The sequence below is a fragment of the Arachis ipaensis genome, chromosome B4 (genome assembly GCF_059453495.1).
Source record: "Arachis ipaensis isolate K30076 ecotype BB chromosome B4, ASM5945349v1, whole genome shotgun sequence".
Classification (NCBI taxonomy): Eukaryota; Viridiplantae; Streptophyta; class Magnoliopsida; order Fabales; family Fabaceae; genus Arachis; species Arachis ipaensis.
The window spans coordinates 2,638,817-2,654,760 of NC_142439.1; the positions used below are offsets into that span (position 1 = coordinate 2,638,817).

General features: G+C 35.3%; 1 protein-coding gene across 3 annotated transcripts; it reads left to right on the forward strand.

Annotated features, from left to right (window-relative positions):
- The first annotated feature begins 293 nt into the window (after window positions 1–293).
- Window positions 294–15,533, forward strand: ABO6 (DEA(D/H)-box RNA helicase family protein). Of its 3 annotated transcripts, XR_015880851.1 has the most exons (21): window positions 294–685; window positions 1,136–1,290; window positions 1,462–1,549; window positions 1,647–1,883; window positions 2,843–2,938; window positions 3,652–3,840; window positions 4,029–4,188; window positions 4,288–4,418; window positions 5,510–5,680; window positions 6,550–6,822; window positions 7,208–7,402; window positions 9,468–9,671; window positions 10,235–10,304; window positions 10,402–10,550; window positions 11,183–11,491; window positions 11,595–11,654; window positions 13,308–13,460; window positions 13,560–13,670; window positions 13,854–14,343; window positions 14,979–15,089; window positions 15,195–15,533. XR_015880851.1 is itself a non-coding variant. In XM_016341414.2 (19 exons), the coding sequence occupies exons 1-19, from the start codon at window positions 509–511 to the stop codon at window positions 14,322–14,324; spliced, it is 3,399 nt and encodes a 1,132-aa protein (XP_016196900.1). In that variant the 5' UTR covers window positions 294–508; the 3' UTR covers window positions 14,325–14,879. The 3 variants fall into 3 exon arrangements, 2 of the variants coding, with proteins under 2 accessions (XP_016196900.1, XP_088340043.1); XM_016341414.2 differs by lacking the exons at window positions 14,979–15,089; window positions 15,195–15,533 and having other exon boundaries at window positions 13,854–14,879; XM_088483917.1 differs by lacking the exons at window positions 14,979–15,089; window positions 15,195–15,533 and having other exon boundaries at window positions 308–685; window positions 1,462–1,570; window positions 13,854–14,879.
- The last annotated feature ends 411 nt before the right edge of the window (window positions 15,534–15,944 follow it).

The following is a 15,944-nucleotide window of genomic DNA, read 5'->3' on the forward strand; positions in this document are numbered from 1 at the left end:
AACAATGAATATACTGGATGTTTAATTCACTGGGTGTGCAGATGGTTATCATAATATTAAGATTTAGGTGAGTAATTTAAGGTGTAGTGTATTTTTATTTTATTGAGCCAATTTTAAAGCATATTGTTTACAAAAGTTATTGTCTACCTAACAAAGTCAATATCTAATACTTATTTAAACGAACTAATGAGCTAACTATTAGATGAATCTAATTTGGTTTGTTGGTTTATTATTAAGTCTTAATTGGCATTAGATTAGGGAATCAAATTGTTTTCCGTATAATCTATAATTAAGCAACTCATTTTTTGAGCCTTCGATTCTAATTTTTTTTTTTTTTGCAAGAAAAAAAAAGGCCGATTCGACTCGCTACCTTGATCGGCGGGTTGGCTTGCCGTATTGACAGCTCTAAATTTATTACTTACTCCCACGGAGCAATCCACCTTATTCAGCTGAAACACTCAAACGGCGGTTGAAGGTAAAGCCGCATCGACATGCCTGAACCTCAACAATGCATACTTTTCTCATAGCACGTCTGAGGTGCCTCCATCTTCCCAAAAATCACCTTTCTGTTCCTTACACTTTCAAACTCAGATTCCAACGTTTCATTTCAACGCGCCTCTTCTCTCGTTATGCATTCGAGCAGTTCTCCGACGATGAATATGACTGCGATTTCGAGAACCACCACGTATCTTTCTTTTCTTAATTTTTATTTTTATGTCTCATTTTTTTGAAATATACTTTGGTGCTTGGTTTTGCTGGAATTCTATAATTTAATACTTTATATCTGTCTTTTGATTGCTTAAATCAAACAGAATTCGAATTTGACCTGAAGTTTGTTCTTTCATTACTGAAATCTTCTTGGCATGGCAACGTAGTTGCTATCATGTGACAAATGCTCCTTTTTTGGTTTTTTTAATTTTTGTTAAGTAGCGATTTTTTATTTGAAGTTAATGTTATGATGAATGTTTGCTTCTGATACTGTTTTGATTTAGCAGTGGAGTTGGAATTTTTGTTATTCTTCCTATCAATATTCTATTCTTAGTGATTATCTTCTGAAAACCATGATAAGCTTTGTCATAAGGTCATTATTTTGTGAATTCATTAGTTAAAAGAAAATGGATTGGTTATATTGCAGGCATCGTCCACAGTGGTCAACGTGGATGAATGGAAATGGAAACTCAGCATGCTGTTACGCAGCGAAAAGGACCAGGAGATTGTATCTAGAGACAGAAAAGACAGGAGAGACTATGAACAGATAGCTAATCTTGCCAAACGAATGGGACTTTACAGGTACATTAACAGATATTTATTTAGGCGGTGTGGAATGAGCTGCAAAGTTGTCCCATTGCTTGAAGTATCTTCACTTTGATTGACTTTTGATGGTTAAATTCAAATTGCAAATGAAGATCTGCGTGTTTTTATCAATCATTGAATGTTATTGTCATTTACTGTAAAATACAGTGAGTTGTTTGGGAAAGTGGTTGTTGCAAGCAAGGTGCCTCTTCCTAACTACCGACCAGATTTGGATGACAAACGTCCACAAAGGGAGGTAATAACTTGGGTTGGATAGGTATGGTGGGGTGCTTCAAATTATAACAAGATTGGTGTCAGCATAGAATATTAAACCTAATACTTCATTGTTGCAGGTGGTGGTTCCACTAAGCTTGCAAAGAAGGGTTGAGGGTTTGTTGCAGGAGCACCTTGATAGACTTCATTTGAATTCTGAAAAGGCAATTGGCAAGGGGGATTATGTTACACCCCCTGGTCAGGATAAAGATATAGATTTGGATGAAAATGCTGATTCATTTGTGGATGGATCTGTTATGGAAAAGGTTCTCCAGAAGAGGAGTTTAAGGATGCGTAATATGCAAAGATCTTGGCAGGTTTTGCTTTTTTTTGTTTAGTTTATTGATTCTGTGTTGCATATTTTCTTTGGTCTCACATGCTTGAATTAGTGAGTAATTGTCACAAGTGCGACTCTGTTGTGTTTATTCTTATAATTTGTTAATTCATTGCTCGTTTTGGATTTCATATCTGATTTATCAATTGAAAGGGGTTAGTTATTCCAAGTTAGAATACAAATGTTGACAGCTGAAGAAAATGCACCCTATATCTCACTTGATTCATACATGCCACAGGAAGAACCCTTGTTCTTATTTCCATTTTCTTGTCAACTATATTGTTGTTCTTTATTGTTTAGTCTCTTTCATAACCTGTGGTTATTTAGTATGAGGAAAAAGGAAAAATCGTTTTGTTAAAAAATATTTTTTTAATTGGTCATAATTGATATTGTTGCTGCTCTATTTCTTGGCTTGGAGCACTCTTGGTAAGCTTCTATAAAGGAAGTATTGTAATTGGCAGAGACTTTGTTAATCCAAATTGCATTTGCATTTTGCATTCCACCTTTAAAATTTTCCCTAGAAGGCTCACCGATTAAGGTTTTTGCTTGTCTGTGTTAAAAAGTTTTCAAATGAAGCCATTTGGTAAATGCGGTTCAATAATAATATCATAGATTCAGAACTCACTTTTCTCTATTTTGTCTCTCTTTCTCAAATTCTTGATAACTACTCTGACATAAGGTATATAACTATGATGTCTTGGTTTCAGTATGTTCTGTTCGGCCTTCTTTGTGTATATCCTCGTCAATCTCTGGGTTTTCTACCAACAACTCACATTGAATTGATATTCTCAGATGACATTTTAAAGTAAACAAAAAGAAAGGATAATACACATATTTTACTGCATGGCTGCCCTTATAATTATATTTTATGAAGTAGAATGCCCTTGAAGTAATTTATACATTTCCTTGGCTCAACATTATATATTTTGTACCCATTTATAGGACTCACCTGAAGGAAAGAGGATGCTGGAATTCCGGAAGTCTCTTCCAGCATTCAAAGAGAAGGAAGGTTTACTTCAAGCTATAGCTCGGAATCAGGTGTGTTTGCCAATTGTATTTGATAAAATGTTTTCCAGGATCAGCTATCTGTGTGTTTTATTAGTTTGGACTTTGAAAATCAACAGTGTATGATATTCAATTCTGTATGTTAATGCTTAATTTGGAAGATATGTACGTCGACATTCCTATCTATATCTATATTTATATATAATACAAAATAAGAAACAAATACAGCTTTTACTTGCAAGAACAATAATAAAGATTCAACATAGCTAAATAACTTAAGTCACATTATTTCCTCCTAAAGATTACTATGCTTTAAGCTTGTGAGAAATACCCTTTACCGATAATAAAAATAAGGAACACCATTAAAGATAGCTGAGGCAGTAGCTTGAAGTTTCCTAGCAATGTAACAATAGACACAAGTCCTCCAAGTTCAAGAAAATTTAAAATCCTGAATAAAGTAGTAAATTTACCATTGAAAAACTTTGAACTTTGAAACAAAAGGCTGCTAAGCTATGTACTTAATAGAATTCTCATCATGATATGCTGTTTTGAGACGAGAAGCAGGTTGTTTTTAACAATTTAACCTCATTTTGTAATTATTTAACTTGAAATCTTTCAGCTAATGAACTTCAAGCACTCCTGTCTGTGTTTGTAACTTTTCATGGGATGAATTGAAAGTAGTGAACAAATTTGGGGCTCCTATGCAATTAATTGATTCCGTATCTTTATGAATATTTGTCATGCAGGTGATAGTAATATCTGGAGAGACTGGCTGTGGTAAAACTACTCAAATTCCTCAGTATGTATTAGAGTCAGAGATAGAGTCTGGCCGTGGAGCATTTTGCAGCATTATTTGCACACAACCTCGAAGGATATCTGCCATGGCTGTATCTGAGAGAGTGTCATCTGAGAGAGGCGAGCCTCTCGGTGAAACAGTAAGCTCTGCCTTTTAAGGAAATGGACCAAAAGACATGCATGTAATGTATGGCAATCATGAATACAAATGTAATTTTTCATGCAGATAATAAAACATGGATATAAACTACTGTTTCTTTTCAATGGGTTTTTAAAATTGGGGATATCTTTGTGTTGCTGCTATACGACAACAGAGGTTTTTTGATAGGTTGGTTTCAAAGTTCGATTAGAAGGAATGAAAGGAAAAAACACCCATTTGCTCTTTTGTACCAGTGGTATATTACTTCGAAGGCTGCTGAGTGATCGAAACCTGAACGGTATAACACATGTTTTTGTTGATGAAATTCATGAGCGAGGCATGAATGAAGGTAGTTTCCCCTATTCACATAATTTTTAATGACTTACAAATAGCTAGGGAATTAATCAAGTAGGTTTATGTTTTCTAACTATGATGTTATCGCTGTCAGACTTCTTACTGATTGTGTTGAAGGATCTTCTTCCACGTCGTCCAGATTTAAGATTGGTTCTAATGAGTGCTACCTTGAATGCTGAGCTTTTTTCTAATTATTTTGGAAGTGCACCAACGTTTCATATTCCGGTATGCTGATCTCAAGTTTATTTTTTATTTGAGCTTTATTTGTATTGACTCTTAAACTTTCGAGTATATTGGCTTACCTATCATAGCTATTGGTTACTTATCTGTATTGAGCATGCATTGACAACTTAAGATATATGCAGGCGGTTGGGTGCATGCAACCTTATCTCCAAATCGATGCTTAATCTGTACTCCATTAAAGGCTATTTTAAACCATAATATATCAGTTCTATAATCTGTTTGTAACATAGGTCTTAGTGTGTACTTGTCTAAGCTTCCAAAAGCCCCAAAACTGTTATCAGCCAGAGTAAAATGTTCTGTATTCTGTTTGTAACATAGGTCTTAGTGTGTACTTGTCTAAGCTTCCAAAGGCCTCAAAACTGTTATCAGCAAGAGCAAAATGTTTTGTTTTGGAGACTTCAGTCATTTCCTTTACAGTGTCCAAAAGCTGACACATTCACTTTGGTCACCAATATTTGTTTAGAAAACTAAGCAGTTTTGGGTATCTCAAACTTGCTTGATTTTTCTACAGATTCTTTCAATGGTTTTTATTGCTTTTTAAAATTTAGAGTAATCCCCAGACACACTACATACTGTAGCAATAGAAAACTTCTACCTGAAAAGTTGTGAAATGTGATTAGTGCATAACATGATACTTTATATCATTTGCTTTTTGTTTCATGAGAATTTTACTACGGGGCATTTTAGTTACAAAGTTAGTTAATCTGTTGGCATGTGGTTACAGGTAGCCATACCAGTTTGTGATTTACAACACATGTATAAATTCTGTTTTGATGCTTCAAATTCAATATTGGATACAGTTTAACATTATTATAGTCTCGAGTTTTCCTCACTACTCACCCCTCTGCTTTTCTTTCTATGATTATGAAATCTAATATAATAGAACCAATACAAAGAAGTCTATTGATGGTATAGCTTACTAGATTGTGGAAACGAATTGTGAATCTGTGCATTCATCATTTCCTTTATAATACTACAATGCTTATATATCTCTTCCTGTAATTTTAGTTACATATGTGATTAATGTTTATTCATGAAAACAAATGTTTTGAGTTAATATGTTCATTCCTCAGGGCTTCACCTATCCTGTGAGAGCTCACTTCTTAGAAGATGTTTTGGAAATGACTGGGTATAAGTTGAATTCTTTCAACCAAATCGATGATTATGGTCAGGAGAAAATGTGGAAAACACAAAAGCAGCTAGCACCGCGAAAAAGGAAAAATCAGATCACTGCCCTTGTTGAGGTATGAAACTTAATTTGAATGACGGTTGAGAAAAGTAGTGAGGGTCTCCCAAATCCTTAAGTGAGAAAGATTTGTTGAGTAGAAACAAGGTTACTAATGTAGGTAGAAGAGGAGCCAGTGAGTATAATGTCATCAACATACACAAGAATGTAAGGATGTGTGAGGGGTTGCTTTCTTACAAATAAGGTGTCGCACCTAGTGTTAGTGAAACCGAAGCTACGAAGGGAGGCTTTGAGTGTCTCAAACCAGGCACGAGGGGCTTGTTTGAGCCCATAAAGTGACTTGTTGAGTTTACAAACAATGCAGATCCGTCTGAGAAGCCTTCGGGGTTCGGGCTTATTCATGTAGACGACTTCTGTTAATATCCCATTGAGAAACGCATTATTAAAATTCAGTTCCCCAGTGGCTAGCAATGAGTTAAAGCTAAGGTCAGAATCACTCAAATGGTGGCTGGCTTCACCATTGGTGAAGATGTCTCTGAATAATCCACACCAATCTTTTATGAACCTTTTGGCAATTAGTCAAGCTTTGAATTTATTAATGCTGTCATCTGGGCAGCTCACTTTATTACTTGCATCCCCCATCACAAGGTTTGGGTGCCAAAAAAATTGTATTTTAATTTTGGACTCAAATATCTTCTCTCGGAACACTGACAGATACAGCATGAAGTGTTCTTATTGTTTTACAAGTTCAATAGTATTCTGTGAATGATATGCAATTGTTTTTTTTTTTTTTTTTTTTTAATTTAAAAGAAAAAAGAAACTGACCAAGCTTTTAGATATTCTATTTTCACTTAAAAAACTGAAACTGATTTCTGTGAACTGCATTATGTTGAAAAATTAAGATGTTTCTTTCGTAATTTTGGACAGGACGCACTTTCTAAATCGAGTTTTGAGAGCTACAGTTCCAGGGCACGTGATTCACTAGCAGCGTGGGCACCTGATTGCATTGGATTTAATCTTATTGAGGCCGTTCTGTGCCATATTTGTCGTAAGGAGCGACCGGGTGGTGTTTTAGTGTTTATGACTGGATGGGAGGATATAAGCTGTTTAAGAGATCAGCTTAAAGCACATCCTCTCTTAGGAGATCCGAATAGGATTCTGCTTCTAACATGTCATGGTTCAATGGCAACTTCCGAACAGGTTAGATATTTCCTTGCTCATACTTTTGGATGTCATTCCAATATCTTGTACTGCCTTACTCTTACTTTATTCTTTCTCTTTCTTCTGATTTGTTTTACTAATGAAACTGTCCTATCTTATTCTAATAACTAATGGAGTTAAGTTATTTCTCATTTTCTTAGATTATCTAATGTTTCACCATTAAAACTTGAATTATATAAAATAATAATGGATTGTTCTGTTTCATTGAAGTACTTTTTGGCTAAATGATGATATATAATCTGTTGTGTATTTTGAGGGACATATGTAACCTTTCCATTTTTGAAGGTTATAATTGATAATTGATGATTAATTTTTAATTTCGAACTAGATAAGTGATTTGTTCTTTTGTCTTCTATTTATGTAGAAAATCATATTTGAGAGACCACCTCCTAATGTAAGGAAAGTAATACTTGCCACAAATATGGCTGAAGCAAGTATTACAATCAATGACGTAGTATTTGTAATTGACTGTGGAAAAGCAAAAGAGACCACATATGATGCTTTGAATAACACCCCATGTCTACTACCTTCTTGGATTTCACAAGCATCTGCTCGTCAGGCAAGTATGCATTCTCCTAAGTTATGTTCGTTGCATTTTCTTTTATTCTAATTGTTACATGATTATTGACGATGCACTCCTATTGAATATCTCTGTATTGCCTATTACGTATTTTAATATTTTTCTTTTCTTTTTTCCTGATAAATATAGCTAGGTTATTCGACTGAAAAATAGTGTAGCCTTTTGTTGCTTCTTTATTTTATAAAAATGTTTGCAGTCTCACCCTTGGTGGCGGCTACTGTGGCTCCCTGACCTAGAAAAATCTGATTACAAGTCCTAGGTCACTCTCAAGAACTCATGTTCCAAGTCTGTCTACCCTTGTCTTCCATTGCCATTTACATTATAGGAACTGTGGTTAAAGTCTATCCACACTATCACTTCACCTCCATTGGAATTGTAGTGGTGGCGGTTTATCTGTGGAGGCTACCCACTGGCCATGTGGTGTGCACAGGTTGGTGTAGGTGAGTGTGGTGGTTGGAATGGAGGAGTAGGAGTAAGAGGGAGATGTTACTAGGAATGGTGAAGGAATGGAAAATACGGTTGAATTAGACAGAGTGAGATGTGCATGTAGTTTGATCTTGGGTTATTCGAATACCAATGCACCATCAACTATCACCTGCCTACAAGGAGATAGTTCAAACAGGCTGTGCTTTAGGGTTTGCTGTGCTTTAGGGTTTCCAGTTCAGTGTGTGACGAGAAGACTTAGCTGTTTGAGCTGGAAACTTGTTTGCAAGGGTTTGTGGAAGTTGAAGATGTCTCCAATGCTCCTTGAGGTCTACTACCTGATAGACATTATCATGCCATCACACTCTTGGGAGCTGGAATCCCAAATATTTGATCCTACTGGTGGTGCATTTTACAGAAAGATGGAAAGATTGTTGGTGATATGTAGAATTTAGTATTATGTTGCCTAGGAAAGGCCACTACTAAAGCCTTGTAATTTTAGTAAATAGCAAAGATGAAGGGTGGAGATGGTGTGGTTTACAGGGCTTTGAGCAAGGCACCTCAGCAAAGAAATTTTCCCAATCAGACTATAGATTTACTTGATTAGTTGAGAGGGACTAGTTGGTGAATGTCACCACAGGCTTCCTTTCTGATAAAATTTATTTTTCTATAAATAAATAGAAAATGTAAGCTGTTCTTGCTTATTGCTGTTCTGTATTTTCTCAATTGAAGGGAGTGACATTAGCTTGTACTCCACACTGTATCTTCTCAATTGGTGTTCAACTTTATTCTTCCATTTGATCCAGAAAATTTCATGTAGTTATTGTAATTTTTCTCCCAGATTTCCAGAAAATTCCCCAACAATATAGATGAATTCTATGGGGGCCAAGAACTTTTGGCAACACTTAACAATGTAGGTAAATTTAAGGTCATATATTCAAATAATATAAAGTGTGACCTTAAGTTTAGCTACACTTTTTAAGTGTTGCCAAAGTTTCATAGCCACCATAGAATGTAACTATATATATGTTAAAAATAAAAAATATTAGAAAAACAATCTAAATCTGATGGGAAAATAAATATAAGGACTTAAATAAAAGTTAATACCAAGAGATTGCAAAATAAAACCCTAGGATCATGTATCTGAAATACGTCCCTTAGGATCAATATCCATTTGGATAGACCCAGATTGCAATTTTTCTGTCGAGCTTTTTTTTGTTGTTCTATAAAACACAACAGTAGGATCTTTATCATCCCTTTTAGCCATGTTTTCACATGAATTTCAGATTGATTGGAACAAACACAAGTGAAAATCCAATTGAAATAGACACTAAATCTCCATATAGGAGCACCAATAAACTCATAACAAGCACACAAATCCACAAGACACGATCTTATTTTATGGCACGAGTAAAAACACCACAAAACTCATAATAAGTACTAAATCTCTAAAATTCGAAATGTTAAGAGAGCAAGAAACGGCTTCACCCATTCACAATTGAATGTTACAAGTAATTGTAAATGTTGAGTCATTTTGTGCTGTGTGTTCATATGGTATACTTGCGTATTGTATACGCCCACACTTGCAACTAACATTCTTATTTGGCTTCATTGATTGCAGAGAAGGGGTAGGGCTGGTCGTGTGCAGCCAGGAGAGTGCTATCACCTTTACCCTAGATGTGTTTATGAAGCTTTTTCTGAATATCAACTTCCTGAGCTGCTCAGAACACCCTTAAATTCGCTTTGTTTACAAATAAAAAGTTTGCAGGTTGAGAGCATAGGGGAGTTCTTGTCGGCAGCTTTGCAGGCACCAGAGCCACGGGCTGTAAGTGCTATTGTTATTGTCCCTATTTTATCTCTATTGCCTTTCTTCTGTATGTTAATATTAGATAGTTGTTATATCTGAAGGAAAATGTTATGCAAGAGATTGATGCATCATTGGTTTAAAACAATCATTTCTTTGGATGAAATTGTGAAAAATATTTAATTGAGGAACTATTTGCTGCTAGATCCTTCAATAAATATTGATATTCAAAGAATAATAATGTGTAGTATATTGTATTAACTTAATCAATCAATCAAGTGGTTGGTAAATTGGAAATAATTCTGGCAAGAGTTCCACTCATTTTTTTTCCTGCACAATCCATTTGGAATTCAAAGCTTTTCCTACTGTAAAATCTTTTGTTTGGACAGTTGTACTTAACAGGAATGATACTAGACGACATGCTATAACAGTACAGGTCTCCTACTATTTTGTCTCCTGATATGTGTATTATGTGTTCTATTATATGAAACTAGTGTCACTGTTTAGTTTCACTGTTTATTTCTATCCAGATTTGGGATTGTTAGGCTGTTTCTAAACTTTCCAACAAAAATTTAATGAAATAGGTCCAAAATGCTATTGATTTTCTCAAGATGATTGGAGCATTAGACGAAAAAGAAAGTCTTACCCACCTCGGTTAGTCTGTTAATTCTGTTCATTTGTGTTGACTGTTATGTGTCTGTGGCTGTTTTTATTGATTATAATTATTTCCTTTGTCTCTTTTATTCATCAGGGAAGTTTCTCTCTATGCTTCCAGTAGATCCCAAGCTAGGGAAAATGTTAATAATGGGAGCTATATTTCGTTGCTTTGATCCTGTTCTTACGATAGTTGCTGGCCTTAGTGTCAGGGACCCATTCCTTTTGCCCCAAGACAAGAGAGATGTAAGGCAGCTTATTAACTTTTGGTGCATTGTAAAATCTTAATCATTCGTATATATTGATTGGGCTGCATAGCAAGGCAATGATACCAACTCTTGTTTCAATCACTTTATGATCTAATTTTTTGGTAAAACTTGTGAGATTTTTATATGGAAATAATTTGAATGTGGTTTTATAAGTCCTTTTCGCTAATCACATTTTTAACATGATGTTGATAGCATGATCCTCTAATCACTTGCAAGCATAGCGACCTGCCTAGCATAATATGCTGGTAGTTAACATCAAATGCATTACTGATCTTATAAACCAAATGTGGGCTTGAGGAATTATTAACTTTTCTTCTCTTCGTTGACTGAGTTTGCATTTCCCATTTTGGTCACACAAGAACTCTTCTCCTGCATAAAATTCCCCCTTTCTTGGTATGTGATATTTGACGGTTGTTTCCTGTAATAGTCATTATATAATATGGTGGTGGATAATTGAGGCATTATCAATTATTTGATCCTTTCTCACTTTTTATTAGATATGCCAATTACCTTTTAGAGTTTGGCATATTATTGCTTGTTTCAAGCACTGATACAATATAAGTTTTAACTATTACTGAAACTAATTATGACTATCGTGTTTGTGTTCAGTTAGCCGGAACAGCAAAGTCTAGGTTTTCTGCTAAGGATTATAGCGATCATATGGCTCTTGTTCGAGCATATGAAGGATGGAAAGATGCAGAAAGAGAAGGGTCTGCTTATGAATACTGCTGGAGAAATTTCCTCTCTGCCCAAACCCTTCAGGCTATCCATTCACTTAGGAAGCAGTTTAACTTCATTTTGAAAGAAGCTGGCTTGGTAGACACAGATGCTAGCCTCAACAACAAATTGAGTCACAATCAAGCTCTTGTGCGTGCAGTCATTTGTTCTGGACTCTTTCCTGGGATAGCATCAGTAGTGGTGAGCGATTTTCTCTTGTAAAACTATTCTTTAATACCTATTCTTGCCTTAGAAGTTAAAATTTCATTGTTTGTTATTTATTTTTTAATTCTTCCTCTTACAGCATAGGGAGACATCCATGTCATTTAAAACAATGGACGATGGCCAGGTTTTATTATACGCAGTAAGTGCCAAAACAATACTTAGATGCCTGTATTCTTGTCGCTTTCAATGAATGTTCATTGGTTATCTTGTCCAACAAAAATCTGCCCCATATTTTTTGGAATATCCTTTCGCAGTCTAGGTTATTATTGAATTGTTGCTGCCCTTATTTGCAAAGCATCTCTGTCTGTGTGAAATGTGGCATACATTAATTTGTTGTCTACGTAAATATTGTGGGTGCTTTTTATTATTCTACTTTCACAAATATTTAGGCATGAAATTAACTATCATAGAGAATATTCTTTGCTTTATATTTCCTCAGGATCACAACCAAACCTTTGGGAGTCTTCGCTTGAAAACATTTGTTGCACTGGTTGATTTGTTTTTGGGTCTGTGTTTAACAATTGTTGTTGATATTAAATGAAAAAGTTCAATTTAAGCCTCTCTGGCTATCTTTTGTGGAAAACCTTCGGACTTGTGTTGCTCTACATTTGAGTATTATTACTTTATGGAATTATGGACACCAGATTCTTGTGGTATCAAGCTTTTAAGTGGCACCTTTTCTTATTAGTTGTTTTATATTGTATAATTATGACTAAAAGATTAATGCGTGCGTGTGTGCGCGGGCGCTCTCTGTGTGTAATCTAATCATGTTTGTTGTATAACGATTAGAATGAGTTAACTAAAATTAGAGATTTCAGTTCCATTTTCATTGAAATTACCTTGTACAATGTAATTTTACTTTAGGTAGAGTTTGTTTTGAGGTACTGAGACTGAGACTAAGAGACTGAGACTCAGTATCATGTTTGTTAGTTTAGAGACTGGTACTAAAATTTCTGTCTCTGTCTCTAAAATTTTAGTATTTCAGCACCTTCAAAAAGTAGGGACACAGGAGACTAAAATTTTTAGAGATGGAGACTCAAACTTTAATAACATTTTATATCTAAAATATCCTCATTTCAATTAATTAATTAATTCCAATTTTACCCTTTGTACAAATTAAATTAGAGTTTCATTCTTGTTTCAATTTCTGTATCCCATTTTGCACCAAACAGAATACTGAGATTTATTTCAATCTCTGTCTTTTAGTCTCTATCTCTCCGTCTTTCCGTCTCTATCTCTCTATCAAACCCTACCTTATAAATTAGTGCTGAGTGTGTAATGCTTTCATCTGTCTTTTTTGCATAGTTAAGCCAATCTTTTCTCTCTGAGACCAAACATTTCCTAGTATTTTCACCATCTTGGAGCCTTGGAAACTATTAACCTACTGTTGCTTTTACTTGAATATATCCTTGTCTCGGGATATTAGGATTGGAAAGTCATCCCTTTATCAGTCTCATTTGTTCTGCTCATGACTCTCTTTAGGGAGTTTATTTTAGATACAAAAAAAGACATTGAGCTGCCTAGGTTTATTCTTGTGTTTTTTTTATCTTCCTTGATACAATGTTTCAAATTTTAGATGGTATATTAGCATTGCATAGTTAATTAGTTATACCCTCTTTCTTATGATAATATGCTTGTCTATTAAAAGAAAAGTATTTGAAGTTATATTTCTCATCAGGTTTGAGCTGTGCTACCACTTGACAATTTTCAGTATATTATGAGATAAATTACCCTGTCCCTATATTATTTTTTTTTGTTTTTGCTCTTTATTTGTTTCTTTGATTTTGAGCAGAATTCAGTGAATGCACGTTACCAGACCATTCCTTACCCATGGCTGGTTTTTGGTGAAAAGGTGAAGGTCAATGCTGTCTTCATCCGTGACTCCACCGGTGTATCTGACTCAATACTCATCCTCTTTGGTGGCGCTCTAAGTAATGGGATACAGGTGACTTGTTCATTGATACATATGTATCTTTCTGCTGAACATGCGGCTCCATGAAATTTCAATACCTTGACATGCCTTTCCCTGATTTGATGGTTTTAGGCTGGGCATCTGAAAATGTTGGATGGGTATGTCGACTTCTTCATGGATCCTAATTTATCTGATTGCTATTTGAAGATGAAGGAAGAGCTTAATAAGCTTATCCAAAAGAAGGTTAGCATATATACATTTCCTTGTCTTTCAAATCCTTATTTAATTTTCAATTCAAGAAAGTACTGCAGGATGTCTGTAAATTTCAAATTCGTCTAATAAAAGTTATTGTTAACGTAACATAAAACGCAATTTGTGATTGCTGGTGAAAGTTACATCAAGAGTAACAATTTTGTGCTTATGCAGCTTGATGATCCTAGCATTGACATTCACAAGGAAGGAAAGTATTTAATGCTTGCAGTTCAGGAACTGGTTACAGGGGATCAATGTGAAGGAAGATTTGTATTTGGCCGTGAAAGCAGGAAGCCCAAGCCCTCTAGCGACGAGAATAGATTTACAAAAGATGGTACGAACCCCAAGAGCTTGTTGCAAACACTGTTGATGCGAGCGGGTCACTCGCCACCTACATACAAAACAAAACATTTAAAGACAAATGAATTTAGAGCATTGGTGGAGTTTAAAGGCATGCAATTTGTTGGCAAACCAAAGAGAAACAAGCAGCTTGCAGAAAGAGATGCTGCTATAGAGGCATTGGCTTGGCTGACTCACACCTCTGACAATTATCAACAAGAAGATGATAACTCTCCTCCTGATGTCACTGACAACATGCTGAAACTCTTGGGGAAACGTAGAAAATCAAAACGACGCTCTGGTTGATTGGTTTTCCCTGGTGAATGTGAGTCTAACTCATCCGTTTTATTTTTCCCTTCGTGATGAGTAGCAATGCATAATACCATTAAATGCATGATGGTGAACAAAGCAGCTGATATTCTTGGGTATAATATTCTGACCACAAATCACCCTAGTTTCCCTTTTATACCATAACTGATGTGTGAAGTTGTGAATTATATAGCCACAATTTTTTCTTGCTGTTGAAGCATTTTTGAGTTTCTTTAGAAATCCATCCAGGAAACCTGGCATTAACTAAGATCCAATTTATCTGATACTTTTCTAGAAGGGGGGAAATGGTTTGGGAACACAATTTATCTGTACAATATATAAATTTTCCCCTTTTATGGGGAGAAGGGTCGTTTGATAGGGGGAGTATATGGTATTTGACTTATGTAGTCATCCCTATTCAGTGAGATCAAGCATAGTGGTTTGATTTGATACAAATGGTATCAGGGGTGGCATTGCATATAACTTTTTGTAGCAAGAGTCATTGAAATCTATTATATTCTCCTAGTTGTCTGTTTCCACTTAATATAAAAAGTATTCAATTGTCTCTTAGAAATTATGTGATTTGCCTTTTCCGGAGGCTGTAAAGTGTAGAGCGTCAATGCTGGCATAAGTTAATCATGGTGCATGAAGTTACTAGAGTGATTGATCCTTACAAGAGGGAACACCTGCTAAACAACTAGAAAGGCAGAGCGATAGACGGAAGGTGTCCATTGACGGCACGCTACCAGATCCGAACGATGAGTCGCAACCCTACCAAGCTCCTCTGCATGATCCCTTTATTCTAACATATCTGTAACTGCCATAGCATCTCCAATGTCTTGTGTTGCGATCAACTATCTGTGACAGGGCGTATCAGATCTCGTTGCTGCTCTTAGCCAACAGTGCTGTTGTGGGTGCTGCTGCTCAATGCCAATAGTGTTGCTTGCAGGGTTCTGATGGACAGCCAGATCTGCACGTTCTACTCGTGTTCTACTCAGATCTACGCCCTTGAAGATCACAAAAACGTCAAAGATGGGGTTTATGTTTTTGGTGAATGTGAGGGTTTGAGAGTTTGAAGATGATAGAAGGAGGTAATTTGAGCATTTAGTGTAATATTTTAATGGAATCAATAAAAGTTTAACGTTTAGATATTTTCGTTAACCAAAATCTATATTTTACGGTAAGGTGAATTGCATTTTTTAATGAGTAGTTTTGTTATTGTTTTGAACCTTTGTGGTTAGATACCGTAGCTTTTCCTTATTAGAATTCTGATAAAATAGCCGATTTCTTACTAGAGTTTAATTCCTAGTTGTAATTCGTCAAATATAGTACTGGTTATGTACTTATGTTACATTTAAAAATTGTGCCAAAGGAAAGCGGGACACAAAAGTAATCAAATTTTAAGCTATTAAGATTGGTCTGGTAGTGAGGAATCTAATAATATATAGTAAGCAATTAGTTTGGATAGTTTGTATAATTGCCAAAAAAATTTGAATTTTCTTCTTAAAAAAATGCATAATTTGAGTTTGTTTTATTTTTTTTTTAAAAAAAAGTTATACTTGTATATACTCATTTAGGACGACAAGGAGTCTAGCTTTCCTTAAAGGTGTTGCTGCT